The sequence below is a fragment of the Purpureocillium takamizusanense genome, chromosome 14, assembly GCF_022605165.1.
Source record: "Purpureocillium takamizusanense chromosome 14, complete sequence".
NCBI lineage: Eukaryota > Fungi > Ascomycota > Sordariomycetes > Hypocreales > Ophiocordycipitaceae > Purpureocillium > Purpureocillium takamizusanense.
Window position 1 is genome coordinate 109,122 of NC_063081.1, and position 27,947 is coordinate 137,068.

The 27,947-nt window shown below is 62.4% G+C and overlaps 9 protein-coding genes and 1 non-coding gene across 10 annotated transcripts; 4 read left to right on the forward strand and 6 right to left on the reverse strand.

Moving 5' to 3' along the window:
* The first annotated feature begins 324 nt into the window (after nt 1-324).
* Nucleotides 325-3,287, forward strand: JDV02_010732 (uncharacterized protein). The gene is made up of 5 exons (XM_047992491.1): nt 325-662; nt 725-1,671; nt 1,783-1,856; nt 1,981-2,405; nt 2,560-3,287. The coding sequence occupies exons 2-5, from the start codon at nt 1,151-1,153 to the stop codon at nt 3,106-3,108; spliced, it is 1,569 nt and encodes a 522-aa protein (XP_047848505.1). The 5' UTR covers nt 325-662; nt 725-1,150; the 3' UTR covers nt 3,109-3,287.
* Nucleotides 3,288-3,392: 105 nt separating this feature from the next.
* Nucleotides 3,393-6,115, reverse strand: JDV02_010733 (uncharacterized protein). Its single transcript, XM_047992492.1, has 5 exons — nt 5,653-6,115; nt 5,517-5,591; nt 5,248-5,426; nt 4,113-5,160; nt 3,393-3,998 (listed from the first exon to the last, which is right to left on the reverse strand). Exons 1-5 carry the CDS (start codon nt 5,729-5,731, stop codon nt 3,397-3,399), a joined length of 1,983 nt encoding a protein of 660 aa, XP_047848506.1. The 5' UTR covers nt 5,732-6,115; the 3' UTR covers nt 3,393-3,396.
* Nucleotides 6,116-6,847: 732 nt separating this feature from the next.
* Nucleotides 6,848-9,309, reverse strand: JDV02_010734 (uncharacterized protein). Its single transcript, XM_047992493.1, has 2 exons — nt 8,644-9,309; nt 6,848-8,565 (listed from the first exon to the last, which is right to left on the reverse strand). Exons 1-2 carry the CDS (start codon nt 8,842-8,844, stop codon nt 7,504-7,506), a joined length of 1,263 nt encoding a protein of 420 aa, XP_047848507.1. The 5' UTR covers nt 8,845-9,309; the 3' UTR covers nt 6,848-7,503.
* An 819-nt stretch (nt 9,310-10,128) lies between these two features.
* JDV02_010735 lies at nt 10,129-10,219 on the reverse strand. Its single transcript has one exon. It is a non-coding gene; the product is annotated as a tRNA-Pro (tRNA).
* A 744-nt stretch (nt 10,220-10,963) lies between these two features.
* JDV02_010736 (uncharacterized protein) lies at nt 10,964-14,108 on the reverse strand. Its single transcript, XM_047992494.1, has 3 exons — nt 12,693-14,108; nt 12,134-12,629; nt 10,964-12,072 (listed from the first exon to the last, which is right to left on the reverse strand). Exons 1-3 carry the CDS (start codon nt 13,287-13,289, stop codon nt 11,756-11,758), a joined length of 1,410 nt encoding a protein of 469 aa, XP_047848508.1. The 5' UTR covers nt 13,290-14,108; the 3' UTR covers nt 10,964-11,755.
* Nucleotides 14,109-14,623: 515 nt separating this feature from the next.
* Nucleotides 14,624-16,984, reverse strand: JDV02_010737 (uncharacterized protein). The gene is made up of 3 exons (XM_047992495.1): nt 15,638-16,984; nt 15,157-15,585; nt 14,624-15,090 (listed from the first exon to the last, which is right to left on the reverse strand). Exons 1-3 carry the CDS (start codon nt 16,745-16,747, stop codon nt 15,067-15,069), a joined length of 1,563 nt encoding a protein of 520 aa, XP_047848509.1. The 5' UTR covers nt 16,748-16,984; the 3' UTR covers nt 14,624-15,066.
* A 313-nt stretch (nt 16,985-17,297) lies between these two features.
* JDV02_010738 (uncharacterized protein) lies at nt 17,298-18,781 on the forward strand (the record flags this gene model as incomplete). The annotated part of the gene is made up of 3 exons (XM_047992496.1): nt 17,298-17,628; nt 17,692-17,835; nt 17,925-18,781. 3 exons carry the CDS (start codon nt 17,298-17,300, stop codon nt 18,779-18,781), a joined length of 1,332 nt encoding a protein of 443 aa, XP_047848510.1.
* JDV02_010739 (uncharacterized protein) lies at nt 18,612-21,403 on the reverse strand. The gene has a single exon (XM_047992497.1). The coding sequence runs from the start codon at nt 21,112-21,114 to the stop codon at nt 19,120-19,122; it is 1,995 nt and encodes a 664-aa protein (XP_047848511.1). The 5' UTR covers nt 21,115-21,403; the 3' UTR covers nt 18,612-19,119.
* Nucleotides 21,404-22,539: 1,136 nt separating this feature from the next.
* JDV02_010740 (uncharacterized protein) lies at nt 22,540-24,460 on the forward strand. Its single transcript, XM_047992498.1, has 5 exons — nt 22,540-23,041; nt 23,120-23,136; nt 23,190-23,306; nt 23,458-23,836; nt 23,948-24,460. Exons 1-5 carry the CDS (start codon nt 22,882-22,884, stop codon nt 24,283-24,285), a joined length of 1,011 nt encoding a protein of 336 aa, XP_047848512.1. The 5' UTR covers nt 22,540-22,881; the 3' UTR covers nt 24,286-24,460.
* Nucleotides 24,461-24,824: 364 nt separating this feature from the next.
* On the forward strand, nt 24,825-27,810 carry JDV02_010741 (uncharacterized protein). Its single transcript, XM_047992499.1, has 2 exons — nt 24,825-24,943; nt 25,060-27,810. The coding sequence occupies exons 1-2, from the start codon at nt 24,905-24,907 to the stop codon at nt 27,598-27,600; spliced, it is 2,580 nt and encodes an 859-aa protein (XP_047848513.1). The 5' UTR covers nt 24,825-24,904; the 3' UTR covers nt 27,601-27,810.
* Nucleotides 27,811-27,947: the final 137 nt, after the last annotated feature.

Here is a 27,947-nt window from a genome sequence, read left to right on the forward strand (position 1 = left end):
GGGCCCCCAACGTATACAACTATGACGCCTCCCAAGTCCATGGTCAAAGCAACACACTTCAAGTTGGCGAGGAGGAATGAATGGCGCCGCCAAACCCGGACTTGACATCAAATATGTAACGGGACATATGTACATGGGTGAGTGAGGGTGACGATTGCAAAAGGGAAACACCCCGAGACACAGCAATGAGGGCATTGCATATCGAGATGCACCATCCATGCATGCCTCGGTCACTGCCCGTTGGTTGCTTGCAGCCGCCACCGCCGCGCCGTTGGCATTAAAGACCAGCGCAGAACCCAAAGCCCACTCACTCGCCACATGCAGCACAGCATGACATCCATGACTTTCGGAACGACAAAACCCGAATTCCCCCCAATGCCGTCCGCCGTTTCGTTCGTTTCGTTCCCCTCGGGGCACAAGTCCGGAGAGTAGACGGGGCGCGCATACATGTACACATATCCCGCGGGAGCGCTCCCGGCCTGCAGGCCCCATCTGCCCCTCATCCGTCCGCCCATCCATCCATCATACCCCTGGTTGTTGTTCATGTCGTCCCACAACTGAGCTGAGTGAGCGCGATTACTTACTGCCGTACTAGGAGGAGGACTGGTCGACGGACTCGGGCCACGGCAGCCTGACCAACACGCTTACACTTTCAACACTAGGTACGACGTACGGAGTACTTGATGCACTGTTACTCTACCAAGTACGTTACTTACTGTACAAGATAGTGAGTGGGGGTGGGGGAGGTTGCGTGCACCGCAGTGCGAACGGGGACGGACACACACGATGATGGGGTTCAACAGCACAGGGATCCCACGCTCGTCATGTTGGCTGATGTGCACACCCGCTGCCGGCGTTGCACGATCAACATGGTCCGCCCCCGTGTCTGGTGCGAGGTAGATATATAGAAACTTGCCCACCCACTCCCCCGATGGGAGAGCGGTCTCGGTGAGGTGCGTCCAGTCGACCGTCCGGGGATATATACACGCTGGAGATAGGATCTTTCGAGCAACACCCACGATCCATCCCCGACGACAGCAGGCATCATCCACTACTGACTGCCGTCATCGACCGCTCCATCAAAGACTTACACGCAGACACACACTCACACATAAGAACAACAGGCGTCACAGCCCATCCTTCGCCCACCATGCTGCCCTCCAGCACCCCCCACGCCCTCGACAACAACAACAACAACAACGGCAGCACCACCCCTCCCCCCTCCGACGAAAAAGCCGAAGCGCACCGCATCGAAGAAACCTCCCTCGCCGCCACCCTCCCCCTGCCCCCCGGATGCACATACACCACGCCGCGCGCCATCCAGGAGCGCTTCCCCACGCTGCGCTCCCTCTCCGACGCGGACATGGCGTCGCTCAACGCGCGCGTGCGGCGGCGCATCGACTGGCGCATGATGCCCTGCACCTCGGCCATGTACCTGATGAACTACCTCGACCGCATCAACGTGTCCAACGCGCGGCTCGCCGGCCTGCAGCGCGACCTGGGCATGAGCGACACCGTCTGGAGCCTCGGCATCTCCATGTTCTACGTCGGCTACGTCGTCGGCATGGTCCCCGGCAACATGATCATGGCGAGGTCGAATCCCCGCTACTTTATGCCGGGGCTGATGCTGCTGTGGAGCGTGGGCACGGTCTGCATGCCCGCCATGAAGAGGTGCGTTTGATATACTCTCTGTTTCCTTGTTCTTGTCTTCACTCTGAAGGCTATATGAGGGGGGACAGACATGGAGAAGACGTAAGAAACTTGCTGACGAGAAGAGAGCAGTGGCGCTGGCTTTGCCGTCGCGAGATTCTTCATCGGCCTGGCCGAGGCGCCCTTTTTCCCGGCTCTCACTCTTTGTACGTTGGCGCCTATTTCTTTCTTCCCCTGACACAGTGTCTATTCTCTCTCTCTCTCCCTCTTTTATTCTTACTCTTAATCTTTGTGAATAATGATTCCATCTGACCCAAGAAAAAAAAATAGTAACCTCCTCCTGGTACACCAAGGAAGAATCCCCCATGCGCATGGCCATCTGGCACGCCGGCAACACAATCTCCAACATCATCTCCTCCTTCCTCGCCGCCGGCATCCTCGAGCACATGAAGGGCGTCGCCGGCCTGCGCTCCTGGCAGTGGTTCTTCGTCATCGAGGGCGTCGCCTCCGTGCTCGTCGCCGTCGCCTCCTACTTTTTGCTCCCCGAGTGGCCCAGCAACACGCGCTTCCTCGACCAGCGGGAGCGCGAGATGGCGCAGTACCGCGTCCTCGTCTCCAACGGCGGCGTCGACGAGGAGGAGGGCGGCGTCTGGGCGGGCGTCTGGGCCGCGGCCAGGGATCCCTACACGTGGCTGTTTTGCCTCATGCACTTTGCGCTCGTCACGGCGCAGAGCTTCAAGGACTTTTTGCCCTCGGTACGTTGCTCTTTGACCCCCCCTGCATGATTCCATTGCTTCGACTGCTGCTGCTGCTGCTTTCGGCTTCTCCCCCTGACGGGGAGTGGGAGAATCCAGAACCTGCCGCAGCTTCATGTCAAGATCCATGAACACACTGACACGCCGCCCACAGATCATCCAGACTTTCGGCTACAACAAGCTCATCACCTACCTCATCCAGGCGCCCCCCTACGCCATCGCCTACGTCTTCGCCTGCCTCGTCGCCTGGTCCTGCGGCCGGCGGCAAGAGTCCACCTGGCACATCACCGTGCCCGTCGTCGCCGCCGCCGCGGGCGCCGCCCTCATGATGGGCACGCTCAACGTCGGCGCGCGCTACTTCGGGCTCGTGCTGCTCATCAGCGGCACCTACAGCGCCTTCAACATCCAGCTCTCGTGGGAGACGACCGTGGTGCCCGCGCCGCGCGCGAAAAAGGCCTCGCTCATCGCCATCGCCGACTGCCTCAGCCAGACGAGCCACTGGTTCAGCCCCTACTTTTACCCCAAGCGCCAGGCGCCCTACTATCGCATGGGCGGCGGGCTGGTCCTCATGGGGTGCGCCATCGCCGTGGTGAGCTGCTTCGCCATCCGCTGGCGGTCGGTTCGCCTCAACAGGAAGCTCGACGAGAGGCAAGGGTGGACGCCGGGGTCGGGCATGCAGAGGGGGTGGAGGTTTCGCTACTAGTAGGCGTCGGCGGCGGCGACGAGCATGTCGAATGGTTCCCAGCAGGTGGTGGTGGTGGTGATGGTGGTGACGGACTGATGGTGTGCCACTACCGGCAGGAGAAGATGACGAGGGAATCATGTGAATGGTACTCACCCTGCTGCTGCCTGCTGCAGACACATGCACAAAACATTTTGCCCAGTTCTCGCCTCGTTGCTTCCCTGCTGTCTGTCTGGTACAAAATACATACGCTCACGCATGCCCGTCCGTAGCATATACATCACCGACCACCACCCTCCCACCCCCGCCTCACAGTTTCGACGACGCCTCGTGCAGAAAGCGCGACGGCACAGGCACCCACACGGCGCGAATGTACTCGGCGAAGCCCTTGCCCAGGTTATCCAGCAGCTTGGAGCTGCTCACGCCACGGCCCAAGGGCCCATAGACGACAAAGTGCACGGCCATGATGCCGGGCAGCTCGACGCGCTCGACGTGGTACCAGGGCCGCCAGTCGGCGCGCATCAGCTCGCGCAGGCGGTCGCGCGTCATGAAGCTGCGCAGCCAGGCCCAGCGCTCGGGCGTGTGCACGAACAGCCCGAGGTTGACGTTGCCGCCCTTGTCGCCGGACCGGCCGAGGACCACGTCGCCGAGCGGCCGCATCGTCTTGGGCCCAAACGACGTCAGGGGCGTGGGGTCCGCCGCGTCGTAGCTCGCCCGCGGCGCGAGCGGTTCGGTCATGGCCGGTGGTGGGATGGCGATGCGTCGCCGCGGCGGCGTCTTGTCGCCAGGCCTGCCGCCGGGCAGCAGCAGCGTGACGGCCTCGTCGAGCTCCGTCTGGGGCACCACGGCCGGGTAGTAGCCCAGGAAGGGCCGGGGCTGGAGGGTGCGGAAGTCGAGCGAGCAGTGCATGCCTGTGAAGACGTAACATGTCAACATGCTGATCCATACGCTACACCGCGCGATGGCAAAATGCCCAACGGTTGCGACAGAGGGAGCTGCGTCAAGAAGGAGGGAGGGTGGCGTACCCGGAAAGTGAGCCATGAAGCAGTAGTTCCACGCGCCGGCCACGGCGCTCACTGCCGCCTTGTCCCGCGCCTGGGCAAAGATGCGCATGTACGTCGTGGCGGCGAGCTGGGACGAGGGGTTCTCGGCCGGCGTGCCGACGCGCTGAAAGTCCAGCACGTCGAGGGCGTCGAGGGCGCCCCATGCGGCGAGGCGATGGCGCACCTGCGCCTCCTGAACGTCCCACTTGTGGGTGGTGGCGAGCCCCGTGGCGTTGACGAGGATCTCGAGCTGCCAGCCGGCGCGGTAGAAGACGGCGAGCTTTGTGGTCGGGGGCGGAGGACGGCCGCGGACGCCCCAGACACGGACGCGGTTGGTGTGATTGTTGTTCTTGCTGTTGGTGTTGGTGTTGCGCGAGGGGGGAGACGACAACGACGACGACGGTTCCTCGGCCTCGACGCGGATGCCCGAAATGTCGGCCTTGACGTCGCTGTTGAGATAGACGTCGCCCTGCAGCTCATACAGCAGCTGGCAGCGCACCGTGTCCTCGGTGACGAAGCCGGCGAGGCCGTCGTGCTTGGTGACGACGCAGGTGCCGTCGGGGGCGACCTCGGCGATGGGCAGGCCGAGGTCGACAAAGGCGTCGACGGGGTGGCGGTCGGCGCCGGCAAAGTTGGCTCCGGTGACGTAGGTCGAGCACTCGATGAGGTGGCCGGCGATGAGGGCGCCGGCGAGCTCGTCGAGGCGGTCGGGCTCCCAGCCGTACCACCAGGCGGCGGCGGCCATGACGGGCGAGGCGTCGGCGACGCGCCCACAGATGACGATGTCGGCGCCCTCGTCGAGGGCGCGCTTGACGGCACGGTAGCCCAGGTAGGCGTTGGCGGCGACAACGGGCATGGCCGCGGGGTCGGAGAGGAAGGCGAGCGCGTCGTCGGCGAGGGTGACGTCGGGGTTGTCGGCGTCGAGGTGCCGTAGGCCGTTTCTCTGCGCGCCGAGGAGGGCGCCTATCTTGGGCATGAGGTTGTCGCCGTCGACGAACGCGACGCGGAGGGCGAGACCTCTGTGGGCAATCTTGGGTGCAAGGGCAAGTGAGTGCGAGTCCATCTAGGCCGCAGCATCCATGAGGCAGGGGGATGTCGCTGGTGTCGGCCAACGTACCATGTCGTGAACCCTGTCGGCCAGGCCGCTGGGATCCAGCGAGCCGCCGTTGACGACAACCTTGATGCGCTTCTCAGCGACGAGGTCGAGGGACATTTCGATGCCGGCCAGGGCCGAGGCCACCCAGCCAGGCTCAGCGGCGTCGTGCATCCTCAGGGCGCCGCTGGCCAGGGTCGCCTCTGCGACGGCAATGGTGAGTTTTTTTTTTTCTCGAATTACATTTTCTTATACGGGAGAGACTGGTGATGGAGAAACGGGAGGGAACTCACCCGCGAGATAGTCACCGGTGATGACATCGACTGGGCCGTACGCAGCCTGGTTGTACATGTGTATGGCCGGATCGGCTGAGAAGAAGCAGTCAGCTATACACACTCCGCATCTTGCTGGGATCAGGGGACGACCGACTGACGGCGCCAGAGCAGTTGGCGATGCGAATCGGCCGCTGCGCCGCGGCGAAAGGCGTTATTGTCGCGGGCGTCATCATTACGAGGAGCGATGGATGGGTAGCTGGTGATGCCCGTCTTGGTGTTGCGGCGAGGGATCGATCAGGAGTTTTGGTGACGGCGGAGTGTCGCAGTGTTCAATTATTACGTTGATCCAGCAGCGGCGGGACAGCGGCAGGTCATGGCTGGGAAGGACGACAATGACAACGACGACGATGACCAGCAGCGCCGCATCAACCAGTGTCGAGCATGCGACGGGAGATGCATCGGCGGGTACAAGTACCAACTTGAGGTTGGACGATCTCGGCAAAGGTTTTGGCTAGCAGCAGGCGGCGTGCTGGCGATGGATGGCCCGATCGATTGATCGACTGCGGGGGTGTTGGAGAGCCGAGGCACGTCGACACTTGCTTGTTACTGTACCTTGGTAGTACAGTAGGGAGTACAGGTAGGGTAATGGAGTTGAAGTTGGATGGCAGAAGGTCTATGTGGTACGTGCCTACTTACCCAAGATCAGACAATGGAGGATCAGGGACGCATGCATGCATGCAGGCATGCAGGCAGGCCAGACAGGCAGGATGATGAGGAGTGCCGTTTGGTCACCAGGAGCGGTCATTGGAGGCAATTGTGTCTTTGTTTCTTTTTTTTTTCTTTTTTCTTTCTCCCACTGGCCCAAGGGTGAAATGTGGAGGGACGGCAATAAATTTGCGGTAAATCAGGTGTCCAGGTGCTGTACAGAAAGGCATTGGCAATCGCAGCGCCTCGCTTTTTCACGGCCCCCTCCAGTCCACACCGGCTCATCCATGCATCCAGCATCGACAACGAAAAACCACATGCAAGTTATTAGCGGCCCCCGCCCCCGCATCCACGGCCAGTGCGTGCGTGCGTGCGGGGACGGCAAGCGGCAAGTGGTAGCTATGTAGGTGGTGATCGACGGAACGGCACACGGCAGGCGGCAATCCATCCACCGCATTGCACTGCCATGTGAACGCCGCCCCGTCCCGTCCCGTTCCCTCACTCCTCCTCCACCACCACGCCCCGAATCATGACCCGCGTCCGTCCGTCCGTCCGTCCTGTCATCGTCACCGTCACGACGTCTCACCAACATCTCTCACACACACACAACACGCATGATGCAAACAAACCCGCGCTCACGCCCACACTTGATAGCATTCGTCCACTACGTACACACTTCAGAACCCCCCACCCCTTCGTCCGTGCGAGTCGTGTATGGACATGGGACCCCCCTAGCTCGCTACCAAGTACCCAGGACAAAGTCCTCGTCGTCGTGACTTGGGCTCGCCCGCAGCCAGGCAGCCCCGTGCCATGAACTACTAACCACCCGGAAATCGACGTGCTATCGTACACACAGGCCCGTGCCTTGCTTGGGCCGTAACCGTAACCCCCCGTGTCAAGAGCGTGCGTGTGCCCTTGCTCGCTCGCTCACCCAACCCCATGCTCCATGCCTCATCAGCTTTTGTGCTCCCCAGGCTTGCTCGTGTTGTCAGCCCGATCCGTTCCTGCCCTGAAGAGAGAGAGAGCAAAGAAAAACAATCTCGTCGTCAAAACAGTCTCCATTATACACAAACACACTCCTTAACGCCTGTCCCTGACCTCTAGCCGTCTCAGGCCCCTCATCCTGTGCCGCATGCATTTCATATTGCGACAGTATTTGTTGTTGTTGTGCTTGTCATTGTTGCTGTGATGCTGTTGTCGTTGCTGGGCGCTGCTGCTGGTCATGGTGATGGTGCACGGCCGCGGCCGGCACCCTCATCCCGGCCTCGTCCCAACCCGGTCGCCGCCCCTCCGCGCGCCTTTACTTGCGGTAGGCAACGCCCGGCCGTCGCTTCGCCGGCACCATCGCCGCTCGTCTGCCTCGCTTCTTGGTGGCAGTGGCAGTGGCAGGGGCAGGGGGCGCGACACTTGCTCCTTCGCTCTCGTCGCCCGTAGCCGAGCCGGCAGCCCTGGTGGCGGCCGTCGCCTTGCTGGTCCGCGCCGGGCCCTTGGCCCTGCCCGCCGAGCTCGTGCTGCTGCTGCTCGCCATCGTCGCCTTGGCAGCCTTCTTGGCCCGCTTGCGCGGCGGCGCCTTGTCCTCGTTGAGCGCCCTCATGTACGCGGTCACGACCGACGGCGCCGTGCGCTCCACGCTCCGCCGCGACACCCACGTCGCGTCCTCGGGCCCGAAGCCCACCCACTCCACCAGCAGCTGCTTGCGGTCCGCACTGTGGTCGCGCACCCGCAGGATGTCGTACACGTCCGGGTCCGTCGGGCTCACCGGCCGTCCGCCCTCTTCGCGCCAGTAGCCCAGCAGCGCGTCGGGCGCGTCCTCGTGCAGGTTCGCCTCGGGCTCCCACGTCGTGTCGCCCGCCGCCCACTCCACTTCGATCTCAATGGACGTGCCGTTGGCCGCCCAGCGCCAGTCCCCGAAGCGCTTGAATGAGAATTCATCGCCCTCATCGTCGGCGGCCTCGTTGTTGTTCTCGATTTCGTCTTCGTGCTTGTCGTCAATGTCTGTCTCGGCGCGACGCTCGTCGTCAACCTCCATGGCGTCTTCGGCCGGCCGCGCGACTCGTTCCCGTCGCTTCTGCTGGGACTGCGGCTGTGGGGACTGCGTCTGGGTTTGCTGCCTCTTCTGCTGCCCCTTCCGCGCCGTGACTGCCGGTTTGTCTGCGGCGTGAGATGCTTTTCCCGACGACTTGGGACGGCTCTCGGGTGTCGTCACGGCCGGCGCATCGGACATGGCTGGCGACGAGGGGGCGGCGGCGCGCTTCAACGGCGCGCGCGTCGGAGTCGACGGGCCATCGAAAGATTCGTGCGTCGACGCGGGCTTGCCCGCGGGCTCTCTCTTTTGCACCTTGCCGGTGCTCTTCGCCACCTGCTTTTCTCCGTCAGCATCAAACGCCACCCATGAGCTTGTCGACCGCGCGCGTCCGCGTGCGAGGCAAGGAGCACTCACCGGCGTCGAGGTATTGCTGGTGCTCGCAGGGGAGCGGTTCTGGTTCTTCTTGGACGTTGTCTTGGCTTTGGGCGACAGCGGCGGGCGCGCGTCGTCGCCGCCACCGCCGTCCGAGGGCGTGCGCGGGTGGGCGCTGGACTCCTCCGGCTTCTGAGGGCTGAAGAGCGTGTTGAGGATGGTGTTGAAGACGGCGGGGGCCATGACGGGCAACGGAAACGTCGCGCGCAGGCGGTGCGGCTGCGAGAATGGGAAGAGGGTTCCCGCGTTGGGAGAGAAGGGGGGGGGGGGCTTTATGCGAGCTCAAGACGCGGCGGCGAGATTGGCGGTTTTTGTATCCTCGTGGTCAGCGCAATCGAGAGACGATCACGAGAACGAAAGAAGAGGGCGTCACCAGAGAGAGGGAAGGGATGGTGAAAGAAAAGGAAATAAAGTGAACGGAACGGAAGAGAAAGGGAAGAAGGCGGAAGAAAGAGGTGGTGTGCGTGGGAGCGTGTGTGTGGCAGAGCCGCACAGGAAATGAAGGCGGGCGTTTGTGTTTGTGTTTCTCGCATATCTACTACTACTAAATTAACCTACCCAGGTCGGTGCGACAGTAAAAAGGCCAGGGGAAAAAAGGCAGATAGATTGCCCACCCGCCGCCGATGACGCCAAACTCGCGTCGGCTCATCACGCGCGACCTACTACCTAGACAGCTGCGCGGCTTTGTTTTAGCGGGTGAAGGCGGGTGGATCCACCGACGCCACGCCAGGCGCGCGGCAGCTGTTCCGGCGCCCGTCGTGCCGCACGAGGAGCCGCCCGGCCGCTGAAGGCGAGACGGGAGGCCCGCCGGCATCCACTGCAGGCAGCTGTAGACCTGTGGAACTCCAGGCTGTCTGCCCTCCACTGCCCGCAACCAAAACAATCCATCGAGGAGCTGCCCAGCTACGTAGCTGCCCGGGAGGCCTGCAGAACGGGAAAAAGTTGGGATGGGATGCGCAGCCACGTGACGGCGCTGTCCGGGCATTCCAGCTTTCTTTCTACGTATAGTAGCTCCCTTTGCTCCCTCTCTCTCTGCCTTGGCTCTCTTCCATCACGCCGAACCGTGGCCACCTACTGTACCTACTAAGGTACACTTTGAACGGTGCTGTGGTACCTCGTAGGATGAGGCTCAAAATCAGCCAGCTGTCACCGTTGACTTCGATCCCTGCTGCGCTCCAGTCCGGTGATGGGCCGACTGATTGCATTGTTGTACGACGTAGTATCTATCTCCCCTTATGAAGAAGTAGTACCACGAGCAGTTGTGGCTGCGCCCCTGGCAGTCGCTCTCCACCCGCGTCCATCCTCACTCAGTCCCACCACGCAGCGCAGTCCCTCCTCCCCTTCCCCCCGCCAAAAAAAAAGAGTGAAATGACACACCCACCCACATCCACACATCCACACCACCCACTGCGACATTTTCCTCCCCCCTTGAACTACTACCATCGCACACAATCAGCCAAAAAGAAAGGGTCTGGCCGGGGATTGAACCCGGGACCTCTCGCAAGCCATGCTTCAGGGTTTTCCCTAAGCGAGAATCATACCACTAGACCACCAGACCGTGTTGTTTGATCTCTAACCCCGCGCTCCCTCCCTGGTGGAGGAGGAGGAGGAGAGAGAAGGCGGATGAGCGCTGTTGTTTCATCACGTGATGATTTGCTGTTGAAGACGGTTGTGCTTATTTTGTCTTATGAACCCCCCAAAACGCAAACCCCCACATATTGGGATAATGTGAGCTGCAGGGAGAGAGATGCCGAAGCGATTCACAGGGCTCTTCGTTGCACGTCCTCTTTTTGGTTCGTATAGCTTTCCTCGGACATTCAGCATTCAAGTCGATAGGCCGGCCACCTTTTCCTCACTCCCTCCCTCTCTCTCTTCTCCGGGCAGTATGCGCTTCCGCTGTGGTGGGTGCACGTGAGTAATAAGCGAGCGCGACGCGTCTTTCAGCGATTGCCGCACCCGTACGTACGTACCCTGCACCACTCCCAGTTTGCTCAAAATCGCAGCCTACCGGCACGATGGCACGCCAAACGAGGAGCCAGCGTGAATTATACCGCCCATTTTTATGCGCCTCAATACGAGAAGTCTTCATTTTGCATCGTCTGCAGGTGTTGTCTTGTCACCTCTCATCGTTGCGGCTGGCTGCGTCACGAACCTCCCGTAGCAGGCGCCATTCCACCACCTGCCCACATCGTGAGCTGCCTCATGTACGGTGCACCCCCGCCCTTCGGGACTGTGATTCGTATAGTATGAACTTGTAACCCCAGCGTGATAGGAAGAAACAAGGTTCGAGATCATAATACAAGCTCTTTATTTCTTCATTCATTGCTTGCCATATCCGAGGGCAATGCCCCCCCTAACTAATAGCCTATACAAACGCACGTGTTTGCTACGCGTGGGCAACATGAAAGGAGTGGCCCAAGCAGGCGATTCACTACGTACATCCCGGCGTCTCTACTTACACACCGCGGAGGCAGTCCAGCACGCGCCACCGTCGCCGACAGATGATGAAGCTTGTGACCCTCGCCCCGTGGCGGCAGTACCGAACCGTCCCGTTCGCGTGCGAGAGCGGCGACGCGCTCGCCGAGTGGGTCGGTGGGTCGTGCGAGGTTTGCGAGCCAAGTGGAATCTTGCATCACCAGCAACCCAACAAGTGGGCTGGGCGGGCCACGAACAGACGGCCAGCAAGTCTTTGGTTCGTGCGTGTCACACGCGAGGGCAACAGTAAGCGGCTACCTCATAGTGATTGATGTTGGCATTATAGGTACGAGCGTGTAGCTAAGATGTTTCCATATTGGATCACAATGGCTACTTGGGGACCATCTGAGCAGATCCCACGCAAACGCCGTCCTAGATGATGGTGGCCACCAGGGCCTACTCATTTGAGCAGCCGCTGGGGTAAATCTAGCAGACGCAAATGCCTGTCTATGGTGAGCAGACCATTTGCAACACCCTCGTCCTGGGCTCCATGTAGTACTTCCATCCGTCGTGGACACATTGTAGACCCTGCGCACCACTCAACACGTTCTGTGGGCCGTGTTCTTGGTGTGGCGGGTCGTCGAGCTAAATACGTAGTAATAATATGATGAAACGTCGGTCAAGGGCTGAGTAGGTACCGCGCATCCAGGCCAGCCAGCACCTCGCAGTACTCGAGCGGCCACTGAATGTACTTTTGGTACTCGCTGGGCAAGGTCTTGGCCAGATCCCTTGTCCAGCCAATAATGACATTTTTCCGTCCCGGCAACTTTGGGCAGTCTGCCGGGGCGATGCAGAACCGGCCGAGAATGTAGTCGAGCAGGAACATGTGGATGACGAGCAGTCGGCCGACATGGTTCTCCGCATCGATAAGAGAGAGAAACTCTTGGTTCGAAAAGGATGATGGCATCATGTACAAGATGACAAATTCTTTCCAAGCTGCAGGGCCATGTCAGTCGGGCTGACCACACAGAATCAACATGACAGTTAGACGACGTACCGGCGAGGGACGACTCATGGAGGGCGTCAATGCACCGAAGCTGGCAGCCCAGGTAGGCTCTCTCGGTCTGCTCATGACACAGGGGCTCGAGGCTCGCGACAGACGCCCTGAAGGCGTCAGTGACGGCAAAATCCTTGGGCATCTCGCAGACTACGGCGGTGAGCGACTGGATGTGGCCCTGGGGCGTAAAGGTCCGAAAGATGGAGGTGGTGTAGTCGGTGATGACCGAGGTGGCAACGAGGTGGGCGCCCCGAGTCATGGTCATGTACTCGATCATTGTGTCAGAGAGTAGGGACGACTGCGTGAGGAGGCAGAGGACGGTGGCGAAGAGGGCGTCGGCGTCGGCAGCCGACGTCGGCGGCCGACTGAGCTGCTCGTTGAACAGTTTGATGGCGACGACGCGATGCTGTAGAGCCTGCGAGGTGTAGTCGACGTTGCCGTTTTGCGAGAGGTTGGAGGCGCCAAGTCCGAGCAGGGCGTGGGCCAGGTGCTCATACTGGGCAAAGTCAGCACTCATGCGACGTGATGGAGGGGGGGCAGCTTGCAGGTCAAGCCTCACCTGGTGGGACATGGCGGCGGCGTCGGACCAGACCTGGCCGTTGCGGAGGGGAAGCGTGGGGAAGGCCGTAGTCAGGAACTGGTGGTAAAAGCGCAGGTCTTGGAGGGCGAGCATCGAAGGGTTGGCGCGCAAGGCGGCGGCGGCGGCGACACCAACGGTGTTGGAGGAGGAAGCCGACGGCGACGCATTGCTGGCAGCTGGGGGGTAGACGCAGGTGAGGCCGAGGCGACGGCAGGGAGCGCACTCGGGGCGCAACTCGTTGCACTTGACGCGGCGCCGCTTGCAGCTGAAGCAGCCAAGGCGCGACTTGAAGTGGCCGCGACGACTCAATGGCTGGCGAGGGGTGGGAGTGGCATTGGCGGCAGACGGCACGGCCGCAATGGCCGAGGAGGAAGTTGGCGATGAAGCCGAGGGAGGCGGCGACGAGGAACAGCCGTCTCGGGTCGAGCCGCCGCAGGAGGATGAGGACGAGGACGAGGACGAGGAGGCCGTTGCTGACGAGGGGCACGAGTCGGGACTGAAGCTCGTCTTGGGCCCCATGACAACGGTCTGATCGCGGGATGTCGCCCCGGCGGCACTCGTAACGGGGGCCGACATTCAGCCCCAAACAAATGCCGGCGGTGGTGACGACGGAGGCGCGCGTCCAATGACGCCGTGGAGGACGGGGGGGCTGCAAGAGCTGCCTGCCGTCTCTTGGGCCAGCGCCACCACCACCGCAGCCGCCGGGCTGGGCCGGGCTGGGCTGGGCTGGGCTGGGCCTCGGGATCAGGGGCGGAAGCGGCCTCGAGGCTGCGGAGCGGGAGCGAAGGCGAGACGATGCGACCGCTGGGCCTCTCTGTTGGCGACGGTTGGTTGGTGTTGCGCGCGCGCGCAGCTCTCTCTCGGTCGCAGTCGCACCGCACCCACGAACGTCCCGGGGGGGCGGGGGCCGCACGGAGCCGGCAGACCAAGGCCGGGCCGGGTCGATCGATCGATCGGACGGACAGGCAGACGGTCGGTCGGACGGACAGGCGAGTCGGGTTGGTTCCGTGCAGCCAAGGCTGGGCCGGACAAGGAAAGCCACTACGTGCGTACTGCGACCGACAGGGCGGCGGGCAGCAGGCGGGCAGCAGGCAAGCGGGCGCCCGAGTCCGTGGAGTTGGGAGCCGGGAGTCCGCGGAGGATGGACGACGTCGGCGTTGAGGGGCGGTGACGATGGTCCGTCTGGTGTGCAGAACGGCGCAGTCAAGTAGTGCCCCAATTCAATCAATGGCCGCTGCCTGAGGTAGGTGGTGTTCCAGCCAGTGCAAGCGAGGGCAGGCCGGCGGGATGGGCAGCTCCGCATTTTTTTTTTCTGACAGCGACAGCGCCGCCGCACAGCCTCTGCGCTCGGCCGTAGTTCATTGGAAGTCCCGTCTTGAAGCCGCCTGGTGAACTCTGGGGTTGGTCCATCCAAAGCCGACGTCGGGCTATTCGACCTTTTGTGAGGCGGCTCTGGCCCGCCTTCTCCGTGTGGTTGCGTCGCAAACGAACCCTCCCTTGCCTCCCTCCCACCATGCAGCTGAGCTGACCCGAACTGGCAGTGGAGTGACATTGGTAATAAACTTCCATCCGCAGGCAGGTCACTGCAGCTGTGCGCGCAGCGCAGCGCAGTCCAGGGCACCTCAGTATCTGGCAGCGGCTGAGCGGAAGGAGTGGAGGGGCCCGGGGGTGGGGTGGGGGGACCTCAGGGGAGGGGCCTGCACCGCCCAGCCCTGCGCACCCACCGGGCAGGCTCTCCATCCACTGATGGATCCACTGCATGCCCGCATGCGCTGAGGATTGAGCTGCTCTACGGGGCAGTACTAAAGGTTAGTACGTAGCTGAGGTGGTGCACTCCGGGGCCGCACTTCACTGCGCACGGCACTGAGACGCCTCGTCGGCAGCAGGGCTGACGGCCGTCATATCCGAACGCCCGGTCGCCGCCCGCACGGCGTCACGTGGGGCCCTGGGTCTTCAATGTCCCTCCCCCGACTCCCGACGCAGCGGGCTTGCTTCTCTCATTGATGGATGACTGGGATACCGACACCACCAACACGATCAACTACACCTGAAGAGGCATGACACTAGCACACCTCGTGTCGTCTTTCCTCCACCAGCCCTCTGGGTGCGCCCCGACGATACAAAAGTAAGCAACAAGCTCTTGCCTTTCGCCCTGCGGCAGATGCTACGCAGTGCTCTGGCTAACTCGTATCAAAACAACCTCAAGCGGGGGGGACAAGTCCGTGAGCTTCAGCCTTCATGACATAGCCTGCCTTTTACCTGCCTAGTAGGCCCCTCTCCAGGAAACACAACCTCGGCCTGTCGTTGCAGACCTCGAATCCGGCCCTCGCATAGGTATGCGTCCACTGCGCCGTCACAGTACATACCGAAACATCGCCTACGTACCCCTTCTCGTTAGCCACATCGGAGCACCTTGTATTACACCGTTTTGGCAGGCACTCACGTTCTTCTTGTCCGTCACGTCTTCGAAGCCTTGCAGCTCGCTTGAGCGCTTGAGCGCCTGAATCGTCTCGTCGGGCAGGCCTGCCAACCCCGCCTCGCGTCGCCTGTTCTCCCGCACGTACAGCAGTCGGAGACCCTGGTTCAGCAGCAGGTTGATGCAAAAGGCACACAACATGGCCACGATGCCGCTCCGGTACTCGGGCGCCTCGGTGCTCTTGAAGAACTGCGGTCCTGAAATCTGTCCGACGCAGTAGCACACGAATACCCACCCGCTGGCCACGGACCGCTTCGTGCTGCCGGCGATGTTACTCGACAGCAGTCCCAGTATTACGAGAAATCCCACCGGGTAGCTGCCCAGAAGCCAGACTCCGACGAGCCTGCCCCATTTGTTATCCGCGGCGAGCTTGTTGATGAGGCAAGCCCCAATGATCTATTTTGTTCAGCCCTTTCGTGTCGGAAAATCAGCTCAATGGCGGCCTTACCGGAGGGATCATCGCCGCGCTGGCCACGTGTAGCCGCGAACTGCGAATCTTGCTCGAAAGCACGCCCGAACCTAGCTGTGCAACGGTCTGCACGGCAGACAGCGGCAGCTGCATCAGGATGGTGTTGAGCGGACTGAAGCCGAAGCCCTGCACGATGAGCGGCCCAAAGGCAAGCCCGCCGCTGCCGATGGCGTTGACAAATGAGATGAGGCCGAGCACGATGACAGCGGGATCTGTGGCCGCCTCCATGACCTGGTTTGCGTCAAACCTCCTACTGCGACCCGTCCCGGTCTTGTTCGCAGCCACCCGCTGCACCGCAATGACTTTGTCTTCGTCTTGGAGCCAGCTGGCCCGCGCTGGCCCGTCGGGCACGAAAATCACAAAGGCGATGCCCCATGCAACCGTGACGGCCCCTAGGATGAGGAAGATGTACTGCCACGGCGCCAGACTTCCTCCAATGTGCCCGATGCCGTATGCGAGGAGGCCACCGATGCAGCCCCCTACGCCCAAGAAGGAAATCCATAACGCAGAGCGTCCGGCCTGCTCCTGGCGCGACCACCAGATGCCCGTCACGGCGACGAATCCCGGCGAGATGGTGGCCTCTGTCATGCCCAGGATGAAGCGGACCGACGCGAGCCCAGCAAAGCTCGAGCAAGCGGCCGTGCTCATGAGCACGCCGCCCCAGAGCACAATGTTGGCGCCGAGAAACTTGGCCACGGAGACGCGCTGCAGAAGCGCCACGCCAGGGTACTCGGCCACCAGGTAGCCAAAGTAGAAAATGCTGCTGGCCCAGCTGTACTGCTGGCCAACGAGATTGGTGTCACGGATCAGGCCGTAGACGGATGAGTAGGCCAGCGACGTCTTGTCGATGAACTGTAGGGCGTATGTGACGCAGAGAAACGGGAGGATGCGAGCGTCGATTTTGCGCAGCACACGTTTGCTCGCGGCCGCGTCTGGCTCACCGGCGGCGATGGCCCGCACGGCGAGGTCGCCGGCTTCATCCGTGATGCGCGCCGCGCCCTTGTCGTCACGCTCTGCGTGGCTCGCCTGGCGTGAGACGGACAGCTCGATGGCTTCTCCAGCGCCTGTAGACGGAGCCTGTGCAGCCATTGCGTCTTGTCGAGCACGTTCTCTGTTGCAAACAGCACGCGCTTGCCAGCTCAAGTCTTACAATTGCCGACTCTCTCACTGGCGAGCGAAACAAAGGTCTAGGCCTCCCGTCTTCAGAGGGCACGTCGTCTTCGCCCCGACCGACTGATAACGCCTCCGTCGTAACTGGCTGGGAGCGTGGAGATGCCTGCCGGTGTCGGCCGTGGCCTTGCGACGTGGACGATATCGCACCGTCGGGGAACTTGTCGGCGACGGCGCATGGGACCCTGGGCGTATCCCGCTCTTGCGCCGCCCAAGCGACGGCGCTACTCGCTCTTTGGTGGATCTTTGATGAAGGATGGCCGGGACCAGGGTTCCCCATTTGGGGCTCCCCGCATTCGCACTCCGCGTGGCATGTGGCATGATGGTGAGCTGGTGGCGTCGTCTGTCCATCGTAGCCAGGCTTCACGCAGAGTTTATGGCTTGTATCTCGGTAGAGTACGGAGCCATTCATTGACCTTTTGCGTTGTTGGCATTTGTCAGACACCCGAAGGCACGTTGTCACAACGCAATGAACCAGCCAAGCGATTTCTATCTCGGTGAACGAGGGGCGAGAGCCGCCAGCCTTGGTGGTGACGATGCTGGCAGGCCACCTCTCCTCGAGGACATCAGCGCGGCCGTCGATGAACTCGCCGTTGCCTTCTGGCCGGTCAACAAGACGATCCACGACAACCCTGAGCTGGCGTACGAGGAGCACCACGCGCACCATGTGCTGACGCGCTTCATGGCCGCCCAGGACGGCTGGCGCGTGACGAGGTCTGCGTACGGCATCGACACGGCATGGGTGGCCGTCTACGATTCGGGGAGGCGAGGCCCGGTCGTGTCCTTTAACGCGGAGATGGGTGAGGCGCATCCCTCCTTCCGATAAAGTCAAGACGGTAACGGCTGACGTAGTTTGTATGTAGACGCCCTGCCCGGCATCGGGCATGCCTGCGGACACAACCTGATTGCGAGCGCGTCCGTCCTCGGTGCCGCGGCGACGGCCACCGTCATGAAGAAGCATAAGCTCTGCGGCAAGATTGTGCTGTTTGGCACACCCGCAGAGGAGGGTAGCGTTTTCCCTCCACCCACACATACACACGAGTACCGTACCGTACCGAGTCTGGCTGACATGTTGTTGTTGTTGTTATCATGGCAGGTGGCGGCGGCAAGATCCGCCTGCTCAACGCGGGCGCCTACTCGTCGCAAGGCGTCGACGTGAGCCTCATCTCCCACCCGGGCATCGTGCCGGACGCGGCGCGCATGCACACCACGGCGCTCTCCAGCTTCCAGGCCGAGTACTTTGGGCGCGAGGCGCACGCCGCGGCCAACCCGTGGCTGGGCATCAACGCGCTCGACGGGCTCGTCACCGCGTACGCGAGCCTGTCGATGCTGCGGCAGCAGTGCATGCCCGGCGACGTCATCCAGGGGCACATCACCGACGGCGGGCTGCGCCCCAACATCATCCACGCGCACGCGGCGGGCCGGTTCGTCGTGCGCGCCGACTCGCAGGCCCGGCTGGGGCGGCTCCGGCGCAAGGTCTACGCGTGCTTCGAGGCCGGGGCCACGGCGTCGGGCGCGAGGCTCAGCATCACCGAGGGGGAGGCGTACAGGGACCACGTCGCCAACGGGCCGCTCGCGCGGAGCTACACGCGGTACTTTAACGCGCTCGGCCCGCGGCATCCCATCGCGGAGAACGTCGAGGAGGACGTCCGGCGCGGGCGCACGCAGGCGAGCACCGACCAGGGCGACGTGAGCTACGCGATGCCGAGCCTGAGCCCCGCGTTTGCCATCGCGCCCGCCGGGGAGGAGGGCGGCGGCCAGGGGCCTCACAACCCCGAGTTCGCGGCGGCGGCGGGCACGCGCGACGCCTTCGCCCGCGCGGCCATGGTCGGCAAGGGGCTCGCGGGGGTGGCGGTGGATTTGCTGACGGTGGAGGGGTTCCTGGATGAGGTGAAGAGGAGTTGGAGGGAGGACATGGAGAGACTTGGCGTTGGGAGCGATGAGTCTCTGTGACTCTGTGATGGGTCTTGATGATGAGTGTCGTCGACGTGCCATCATCATGACATGACATTGGCGAGGGACGTGTATGGGTAGCAGCAAAAAGAAAAAAAATACGCTCATATTTTTGTACGCGCTCTATCTTGATGTGATGCGAACAGTCTATCCTGTAGATGGAATGCCTCTGACATGCCAACAACCACCGTTCTACGATTCTGCTTGTCCTGTCCTGTCCCAACCTAACAACTCGCCTCTACCTCCACTCTCTCTCTTTCTCTCTCTTTCTCTCTCTCACACACTCACACTCTCTCACTCACTCACTCACATACACACACAAAGAAACGCAGTCAAAGCTAAAAGAAGCGCCAGATGGAATCCGCCGACTTGGTGCTCTTGAACCTGCTATACGCCCTGCAGACGGGCCACAGCATGAGCATGGCGGCGGCCCAGACGGCAAAGTAGGCGGCGATGTTGTCGATGCCGCGCGTGTCGCCGGGGTTCATGGGGTCGGTGGCGACGCCCGTGTCGTGGCCGAAGAGGGCGACGAGGGCGGCGCCGAGGGCGAAGACGAGGAGCATGTGCGCGACGTAGAAGAAGAGGGCGGTGGTGCCAAAGTCGAGGAGCATGGCGGCGGGGAGGGCGAGGAGGCGGTGGCTCCAACGGCGCAGGTGGTGGTCGTGGTGGGAATGAGGTTGAGGATGAGGATGGGGAGGGGCGAGGCGGCGCGGGGGGAGGGCGGCGAAGAGGGCGAGCAGGAAGAGGTTGCCGGCCATGGCAAAGGCCCAGAAGGAGACGTCCGGGGGGTACTTGACGATGTAGAAGAAGGAGGGCATGTCGGCGAGGTACGGGTTGGCATCTTGACGTTGCTGCTGCTGCTGAGCGGGGGTCTGCAGGCAGCCCTCGGAGAGGTTCCCCACGCGGAGCACGCGCGTGAGGACAAAGACGAGGGCGAAGAGCAGCGCGACGAGGACGTGCGCGGCGGCCACGGCGCGGGGCGAGCGCGGGCGAGAGGACTGGGCGACGAGGACGCGCCCGTAGAGCAGGCCGAGGATGGCAAAGGAGAGCCATGCCATGGGGGGAAAGCCGGACAGGACGCGCCCGCCGCCGGTGGTGGCGGCGTCCATGACGGGCCAGAACCAGATGCGCAGGAGGGGATTTTGCGGTGCGGTGGCTGTTCTAAATGCTGATGATGGCGTGAAGGAGGAGGAGGAGGAAGAGGAGGCTGAGAGTGAGGGTGGTGGTGATGATTGTAATGTGGTGGTGGTGAGCGACGACGACTCGGCCTGGCAGTGGCCATGGGTCTCGGAGAGCCATATGTTCCACCAGATGGTGATGGTACTCAGGATGAGCACCGCGGCGTTGTGGACGTGCCACGAGATGGACGCGGCCAGCGCGGCGGTGGTGGTCGAGTCTTGGGCCCGCCCTGTCGTTGCATCTGCTACTGCCGGTGCCGCCACCGTCGTCGTCGTCGTCGTCTCGCTAGACAGCAACGGCCGTCGCTCACCCGCACCATCTCCTGCCCGCACTTTGCTCTTCTTCACCATCCACCCCTCCAGCCAGCGCGCCAACGCCCCCTCCGTCCAATCCATGGCCATCCACAGCAACCCCGCGAGGAGGTAATCCACCGCCAGCGCGAACAGGACCATGTTGAGGAACCAGACCTTTCCCGCCGTGACGACGAGCCCAAACACGACCGTCACGGCCGTCAGCACCGCGGCGCGCACGGCCAGGTAGCGCGCCAGGCGGGCGGCCCCCCAGCCGAGCCTGCCGCGGCGCGAGCGCCCGAGGTACACGACGCCCATGCCGAGCAGGAAGGTGAAGCCGGGGGCGCAGAGGTGGGTGAGGGTGCGCACGACGTAGGCGACGGGGCGGTTGAAGCGCCGCACGACGGTGTCGTCGGACTCGGGGACGCGGCCGGTGCCGTGGGACCAGGTGTGCAGCGCGAGGGCGGTGTGGTCGAGGGCCATGATGATCATGAGGAGCCCGCGGAGGAGGTCCGGGGCGAGGGCGCGGGCCGACGTTGATGCCGCGGGGGGTTTGAGCGGCGGGGAGGAGGAGGAGGATGAGCCTGTTGATGCGCCGTTTGTGCGGTGATCATGATGTAGACTGCCATTATTGACTGCTGCTGCTTCGGTATCGCGGTAGCGGCGATTGTTATTGTTTTTATTATACGACGGGAACGAGTCGTAGCGGTAGCCGTTTTCCGTTGGCTCGGTGGCCTCGACATTCGAGTCGGCATCGTCGTCCATGTCGTTGTCGTCGCGGTGGTGGTAGGAGGCGTTGCCGTCTCGGACGGTCGGCCCCGAGGCCCCGTGGCGGGCGTCGGCGGCCGGGCTGCTCGGTGCCATGACGCCTTTGCTGGCACAGTCGCCCAGATCAGAGGAATTGGGGACGATGGTGATGTCGAGGGACCGAAGATGGAAGCGAATGGCCCGGGACGTACTTCAGAGGGCCATGGCAGTAAGTAGTATTGTCCGTTGATCGTCGTTGGGGGTTGCGGAAACCGCGGAAGAGAAGATTGGGTGTGTAGGAGGCGCTAGTAGCAAACTCGTCTTTGGAGCTGCGGAACGACTGGATCGATCGAGTCAGGGCGACCGACGGCCCGGGGGGCGCGGCGTGGAGATGGATGGATGGATGACGCGCGATGGTGGTGGGATACCTAGCAGGCAGTAGAGGCGTACTGGCGTTGGTTGGTAATCGTGCTTGATCCGCCGTGCCGGACAAGGATAGGTATATGGCACAGGGAGGACTTGCCTGTCTTGCGCCCCAGTGCAGTGATGGCTGCCTGGCGGAGTTTTAGGCGTATAAGTTACTAAATAAGTTCCTTCATCACCCCTAATGACCTGACCTGTCTTTGAGGGGCTTGCACAAGCTCCATGATTGTCACCTCGTTGAAGAATTTGATCTCGTCTCTGCCTCCCCCATCATACTAGATCAATTGGAGAAGTAACACAAATCATGGGCATGATGGAGAGTGAAGAGGACATGGACCGACGGGTCGTGTTTGGAGCAGCAGGCGGGCGGACTTTTAAGGATGGCGGCGCCAGCCCACCTCCCCCCATCAATCCTCCATCTGCTGCTGTGCATCTCCAACTCCGCCGGCGGGCGGGCTTCCAATGAGGCGTGTCAACGGGCAGCAAGCCAAACTCTTGTTCGCGGGCCACCGGGGAGGACGGACCCAGACGGGAGCACTGCGTCAGCCACGTCAAGGTGAGAGCGCGGAGGGTATCACAGCAGGATGGACAGTATAGTATCCAAAGCAGCAGCACAGGCGAGCCAGCATCTCATGCAGTGGAAGCAATGGGAAAACAAGGAGCTGTCGAGATTGCCAGATGGTGCGTGCTCATCATACCCAAGGTACGTATGCTTTGAGAGCTGCAGCACAAGTACAAAACTATGAACGTGAAGTTGTCCATCTATGAGACACAATCAATCATCGCCCCCACCAGTTTGACGCCTCGCGTGGCACGGCATTAGCCCGTGTCTCTCTTCCTCCTCATCAATGCCGCCTGCCACGCGCCACAATGCACTCATCAGCAGCAGCAGGCCCCAACTTGGCCAGGCACAGCTTTCCCCGTCCAGACGCCACTGCTCCCCGCCCCCGCCCTCCCTTCCGGATCGTGCCGCCAGCCGCCCAAAACGGTAGGTATGTACAGTGGGTGTACATACCTCTGGACCGAGCACTAATGACGCCTGGGGTCATATAACCGGGCTATATGCGCCCGCAGCGGGCGGCAGCGGTGGCTGGAGACAGAGCGTGAGCGTGCGCTACCTACCTCGGCTTGTTACAGCCTACTAACTGCCTACTGCTCTCTCCTCCGTTTGTGTCCGGTGCTGCATCACGGAAAGGCAGAACTACTAGTTACAGCAGGCGCCGATAGCGGTCGCGTGGATTGCTTCATAAGAGAAGCCCTAATAAGCGCGACCCCGTCATTCATTTCTCACCTGCACTCATAGAGACTCATCAATTGACGTTATCGGCATAACCGCTCTCAACGACGGACGGCGCACGCGACTACTCGGAGCAAGCGCAAAGAGGAAGCCCAAGCTCCAACAAGCTAAAGCCATCCATTCATTCAGACAAGTCGCGAAGCAAAAGGGGTACCGCCGCCGTCATGTTGACGCCCTGTAGGTCGGCGGCAGCACGATCGCTGCGCGCGCTGGCATGCTCCTCCCGGACCTTTTCGACGTCGCTGTGGCCGCGGCGAGGCGGCGGTTACGAGGACACGATAGACAACCTACGCATTGATGGCAACTCTCGCGTCATCTATCAAGGTATGGGACGAGGGCCCTGTCTGTTCCTCCAAGAACGTGAACCTCGTGTGCTGATTGATGTCTGATCTGATGGCTTAGGCTTCACCGGCCAGGCTGTATGGAACCCCCTTACATCTGATAGCCCTCTGCTCCTTCTGACAACTGCCAGGCCACGTCGAATGCCAAGGACACCATCGAGTACGGCACAAAGGTCGTCGGCGGCGTCTCCCCCGGCAAAGGCGGCCAGACGCACCTCGACCTCCCCGTCTTTGGCACCGTCCGCGAGGTATGTATGCTTCTCTTCTCTTCACCCTCTCTCTCGCGGCCCCTTGTCCCCCCTCCCCACCTTCTCGCCAACAGTCAGGGATATGAGGTGGAAAATAGAGCAAAGAAGGAAAAAGGATGATGCTAACCGCAGTGTCCATCTGTCCTTGCAGGCCATGCAAGCCGTCAAGCCGCACGTCAGCGCCGTCTTCGTGCCCGCGCAGTTCGCCGCCAGGGCCATCGTCGAGGCCATCGAGGCCGAGGTGCCGCTCGTCGTCTCCGTGGCCGAGCACATCCCCGTGCACGACCTGCTGCACGTGCACGAGGTGCTGCGCACGCAGAGCCGCAGCCGCCTCGTCGGGCCCAACTGCCCGGGCGTCATCTCCCCGGACCGCTGCCGCGTCGGCATCATGCCCTACCGCCAGTACCGCCGCGGCCGCGTCGGCATCGTGAGCAAGTCGGGCACCCTGAGCTACGAGGCGGTCGGCGCGACGAGCGCCGCGGGGCTGGGGCAGAGCCTCGTCGTTGCCGTGGGCGGCGACTCGATGCCGGGTAAGCCCCCTTTTTTCACCCCTTTTCCCGTCACATCGCGCTGGGGCATCATGGATGGGTTAGCGAAAGGAGAGAGACAAAAGATGGGAAGGCTCGCTGACAGAGGAACAGGCACCACCATTGCCGACGTGCTCCAGGTCCTCCTCACCGACCCCGAGACCGAGGGCATCATCGTCATCGGCGAGATTGGCGGCGAGCAGGAGCTGCACGCCGCCGACATGATTGCGCGGCACCGCCGGTCCACGCCGAGCCCCAAGCCTGTCATCGCCATGGTCGCGGGCCAGACGGCGCCCGTGGGCAAGATCATGGGCCACGCGGGGGCCGTCCTCTCGCCGAGGGACGCGACGGCGGCGGACAAGGCCGCGGCGCTGGAGAGGGCGGGCGCCGTCATCGTGCCGCACCCGAGCGTCATGGGCGTGACGATGAAGGAGCTTCTGGGCGTGAAGTAGTGATTTGGGCAAATTAGTAGAATCATCTATAGAGCCGAGCATGTTTACTGTGGTTCAGCCATGGGTGCTTGTCGAGCGAGCGCCTGACGTGCATGCCTACGATTTGAAGTACAGAGATATACGATTACCGAGTAGATTGGCAGATATTGACGTTCCGGGTCCCAATTGGCGCGGGGTCTTAAACTGTTTCTCGCTGACTACTAATAGTATACTATACTCTGTATGTGAATTACGTTCATGTATGTGACTGGATGTCAAAGTTGGCCTCACCTGTCCACCACGCTTCATGTCGAGTTGACCCTTGACTCTTGCGCTATTGACGCCACGCCCTCTCCGCATCGAGTCGCAACATTCACAGCATAAGGCGTGCGACCCCGCATGATTGATACATGGCGCGAACAGGCGGGCCCTCCCATCCTCCACCAGGGGCCCCTGCTGCTGCTGCTGCTGCTGCTGCAGATTCTCGGTCGGTTGGAGTTGTTGGGCACATCACCCTGCTGCTCAGTGCCAGCACTGCCAGGAGACCTCTGCTGCTGACACAAACGTTTGCACGATGAGCAACGCCTTTTTGTAGGTAGGCAGTGATGAGACTGCCTCACAATCGCTTCACGTCTCGGCCATGGAGCCCAAGAGCTGCCTGGTCTGTCGCAAACGCAAGGTGCGCATCACAAATTGACTGACCCTTTTGCTTCATGTCGGTCCTGGAATCCCCCTGACGCCGTCTTGACTTTGCTGACGCTCTCTCTCTCTCACTTTCTTTTCCCCCCTTCGCAGGTCAAATGCGACCGCAACCCAGGGTCGTGTCGCAAATGCGACAAGTTCGGGGCACAATGCGCCTACGCGGCGGCGACGGCGGCCGAGGAGGAGCCCAACAACAGCAACAACAAGACACGTAGCGCGGCCTCCTCCTCCTCCTCCTACTCCTCCTCGTCCCATTATTCTTCCTCGCCAGCGTCACGGCGTCCGGGCGGCAGTGGCGGCAACCAAGCCATCACAAAGGCCGGCCTCGCGCGGCGCCGCACCTCCCGGTCCTGCATCGAGTGCCAGCGGACCAAGGCCAAGTGTTCGGGCGAGGCCCCGTGCTGCGGCAGATGCGGCACGCGGGGCCTGCCTTGCCGCTATCGTGACGCGGCGGGTAGCGGCGGCGGCGGCGACAACGGCGCATATCATGAGGCCCCGCGCGCTTCACCATCCCGCGCCCTCGTCGATGCCCCCTGGATGCCGCCGCCGTGGCTGCTGTCGCGCAGCTTGCCGTCCGTCCATCGCGTGCGCCGACTGCTGGACGTGTACTTTTCCCTCGTCCACACCGTCCGGTGCCTAGGGTTCCTGCACATCCCGACGTTTATGGAGCGCTTCCGGGAGGACAACGACGAGGAGGAGGAGGGGGTCGCATACCAACAAGACTCGTCGGGACTCGTCCACGTCATGTGTGCGCTCGCCGCGCCCTTTTACTGCGCCCACATCACCGCCTCTTCCTCTTCCTCCTCTTCTTCTGCGGACGAAGACGACGGCAGCCTCCCGCCGGGCACGCGCTTCCACGAGGCCGGACGGGGCTGGGCGGCGTCCGCCATGGAGCACCTGCTGGCCAACTTTGGCAGCGCCGCCGTCGAGTGCCTCATGGCGGCGGTGCTGCTGCACGAGCACCACCTGCGGGTGGGCGAGCACGCCAAGGCCCTGCTCGTGTCGGGCATCGTCGCGCGGCACGTGCAGATCCTGCAGCTCAACGTGGAGCACGACGACGACGTGCTGTGCGAGCGGCGGCGGCGCCAGGAGGGCCCCGGCGCTGCTGCTGCTGGTTCTGCTGGTTCTGCTGCTGCCGGTGCTGCCGGTGCCGCCATGTCGATGAACTGGGCCGTTGTCAAGGAGTCCCGGCGGAGGCTCTTCTGGGCGTGCTACCTGCAGGACGCCTTCATCGAGTGCGGCATCGACCAGCTGAGGTTCATATCCGCCGACGACGCGCAGGTCCAGCTGCCCTGCCGCGAGGACGACTTCATCAGGGGCACGCCGCGCGTCACGGAGATGCTGCGCCGGGGCACGGTCCTGCCGTTTGTTGTCGACGAGAGAAGGGACAACGACGGCGACGACGTGAGGGACCTTCGTCGTTGTCATCATCATCATGAGGGCGGCAGCAGCGGCAGCAGCGGCGCGGCGAACCTCGACCTGAGGGCGTTTTACATCCGCGCCATGTGGACGCGCTCGCGGGTCCTCAAGTACGTCAAGCACCTCGACGGCGACGTCCCCTGGAGCGCCAAGCACGACTCGCGCTTCCAGCAGCTCGACGCGGAGCTCGCAGACACGGAGGCGTCCATCCCCGACGCCCTGCGCATGACGCCCGCCAACGTCTACCTGTACAAGGCGTCGGGCCGCCTCAACGTGTTCTTCGGGCTTCACATCGTGCTCGCGCAGACGTTCAACGACCTCTACCGCGTCGGCGTCTCGGGCCTCGTCTTCCCCCCCTCGGCGACGACATGGATCCGCGACAACGCGCCGCCCGACTTCCTCGCCCGCTGCCACCGCGTCTGCGCGGCCAAGGCGGCCCACATCGCCGGCCTGCTGGACGACCTGTACAGGTGCCACAGGGAGAGCATGGTGGACGTGCCGTTCGCCATGCACGCGCAGGTGTGTAGCGGCGTGCTGGTCACGACGCTCGCCTCCTGGATGATGATGGGGCGGCGGCGCTTAGACGACATCGCACAGCCGCTGCTGCCGGGCCGCCGGGTGTTTGACGACGACTACGCGCGCATGCTGGAGAGCAACGTGCGGGTGCTGCGACACCTGCGGCGCTACATGAAGGTGGACCTGTTCGTCGAGTCCGCGACGCAGGCTCTCAAGCGCTTCGAGAAACTGAGGGAGAAGCATCAGCAGCAGCATCAACAGCGTAGTCGGAACGAAGGAGGGGCCGGGCCGGGCGACGAGGACGGAGAGCAGCCGGCCCACGACGGCGAGACCGTGCAGCACCCGCGGCAGTTTTCGCTGGACTACATCCTGAACCCGCTGGGCGTGTATCCCATTGCGCGGACGCAGGCCAGCGAGAGGCACAAGCCCGAGGAGTTTGCCTCTGCTGCTCCTGCTCCTGCTCCTGCTCCTGTCGCGCGGCCGTTGACACCGAGCAGCGCCACGGACCCGAGGGGGCAGCAGAGCGCCGAGGAGCTGATGGTGCTGGATGACGCATTTCGCGGCAGTGCTGGCACATGGGACTGGTCGCAGGTGCCGTTCTTGGAGAACATGGGATACCCGATGTTTCTCGAGAATGATGGCCTGGAGCACGGCGCTCTGTTGTACAACGGAGGAGCCGCTGGTATGATGCAGCTATAGCTCAAGAGCAACTGGTGTATCTGCTCTGACCCAGTGGGATGTCACCAATGTAGCTGAAGGCAACGGACGGTTTCTCATAACGAATGGCCGACGTGGTTCAGCTAACAGTTGAGTATACGATGGGTTGACATGTCCCCCGCGTCAAGTGTGTGACCGTCCGTGGCGGACTTTTGCCATCGATGTCGGCAGCCAATGTATGTAGAATTGAGGTCTCGCAGAACCGTCCAGAAAGAGACCCCTGACCATCTCCCGTCAGCGTCACGATTGCCCACAATGCGACCAACGTCATCGCCAACATGACTGTTGCGGCGCGTAACGGGCTCCCCACGGGACTTGAAGGCACCGAA

What these genes read in the sequence shown, in the direction of transcription:
- JDV02_010732 (XM_047992491.1), top strand. Translation starts at nt 1,151, where the DNA reads ATGCTGCCCTCCAGCACCCCCCACGCCCTCGACAACAACAACAACAAC. An exon ending in TGCATGCCCGCCATGAAGAG is followed by an intron (nt 1,672 to 1,782) that starts GTGCGTTTGATA and finishes AGAAGAGAGCAG; the next exon opens with TGGCGCTGGCTTTGCCGTCG. An exon ending in TTTCCCGGCTCTCACTCTTT is followed by an intron (nt 1,857 to 1,980) that starts GTACGTTGGCGC and finishes AAAAAAAAATAG; the next exon opens with TAACCTCCTCCTGGTACACC.
- JDV02_010733 (XM_047992492.1), bottom strand. Translation starts at nt 5,731, where the DNA reads ATGATGACGCCCGCGACAATAACGCCTTTCGCCGCGGCGCAGCGGCCG. An exon ending in CCGACAGGGTTCACGACATG is followed by an intron (nt 5,161 to 5,247) that starts GTACGTTGGCCG and finishes CTTGCACCCAAG; the next exon opens with ATTGCCCACAGAGGTCTCGC. An exon ending in CTTCATGGCTCACTTTCCGG is followed by an intron (nt 3,999 to 4,112) that starts GTACGCCACCCT and finishes ACGTCTTCACAG; the next exon opens with GCATGCACTGCTCGCTCGAC.
- JDV02_010734 (XM_047992493.1), bottom strand. Translation starts at nt 8,844, where the DNA reads ATGGCCCCCGCCGTCTTCAACACCATCCTCAACACGCTCTTCAGCCCT. An exon ending in CCAGCAATACCTCGACGCCG is followed by an intron (nt 8,566 to 8,643) that starts GTGAGTGCTCCT and finishes GACGGAGAAAAG; the next exon opens with CAGGTGGCGAAGAGCACCGG.
- JDV02_010736 (XM_047992494.1), bottom strand. Translation starts at nt 13,289, where the DNA reads ATGTCGGCCCCCGTTACGAGTGCCGCCGGGGCGACATCCCGCGATCAG. An exon ending in CCGCCGCCATGTCCCACCAG is followed by an intron (nt 12,630 to 12,692) that starts GTGAGGCTTGAC and finishes GACTTTGCCCAG; the next exon opens with TATGAGCACCTGGCCCACGC. An exon ending in CCATGAGTCGTCCCTCGCCG is followed by an intron (nt 12,073 to 12,133) that starts GTACGTCGTCTA and finishes ATGGCCCTGCAG; the next exon opens with CTTGGAAAGAATTTGTCATC.
- JDV02_010737 (XM_047992495.1), bottom strand. Translation starts at nt 16,747, where the DNA reads ATGGCTGCACAGGCTCCGTCTACAGGCGCTGGAGAAGCCATCGAGCTG. An exon ending in GCGCGGCGATGATCCCTCCG is followed by an intron (nt 15,586 to 15,637) that starts GTAAGGCCGCCA and finishes TGAACAAAATAG; the next exon opens with ATCATTGGGGCTTGCCTCAT. An exon ending in ACGTGACGGACAAGAAGAAC is followed by an intron (nt 15,091 to 15,156) that starts GTGAGTGCCTGC and finishes AGGGGTACGTAG; the next exon opens with GCGATGTTTCGGTATGTACT.
- JDV02_010739 (XM_047992497.1), bottom strand. Translation starts at nt 21,114, where the DNA reads ATGGCACCGAGCAGCCCGGCCGCCGACGCCCGCCACGGGGCCTCGGGG.
- JDV02_010740 (XM_047992498.1), top strand. Translation starts at nt 22,882, where the DNA reads ATGTTGACGCCCTGTAGGTCGGCGGCAGCACGATCGCTGCGCGCGCTG. An exon ending in TCTTTGGCACCGTCCGCGAG is followed by an intron (nt 23,307 to 23,457) that starts GTATGTATGCTT and finishes CTGTCCTTGCAG; the next exon opens with GCCATGCAAGCCGTCAAGCC. An exon ending in GGGCGGCGACTCGATGCCGG is followed by an intron (nt 23,837 to 23,947) that starts GTAAGCCCCCTT and finishes ACAGAGGAACAG; the next exon opens with GCACCACCATTGCCGACGTG.
- JDV02_010741 (XM_047992499.1), top strand. Translation starts at nt 24,905, where the DNA reads ATGGAGCCCAAGAGCTGCCTGGTCTGTCGCAAACGCAAG. An exon ending in TGGTCTGTCGCAAACGCAAG is followed by an intron (nt 24,944 to 25,059) that starts GTGCGCATCACA and finishes CCCCCTTCGCAG; the next exon opens with GTCAAATGCGACCGCAACCC.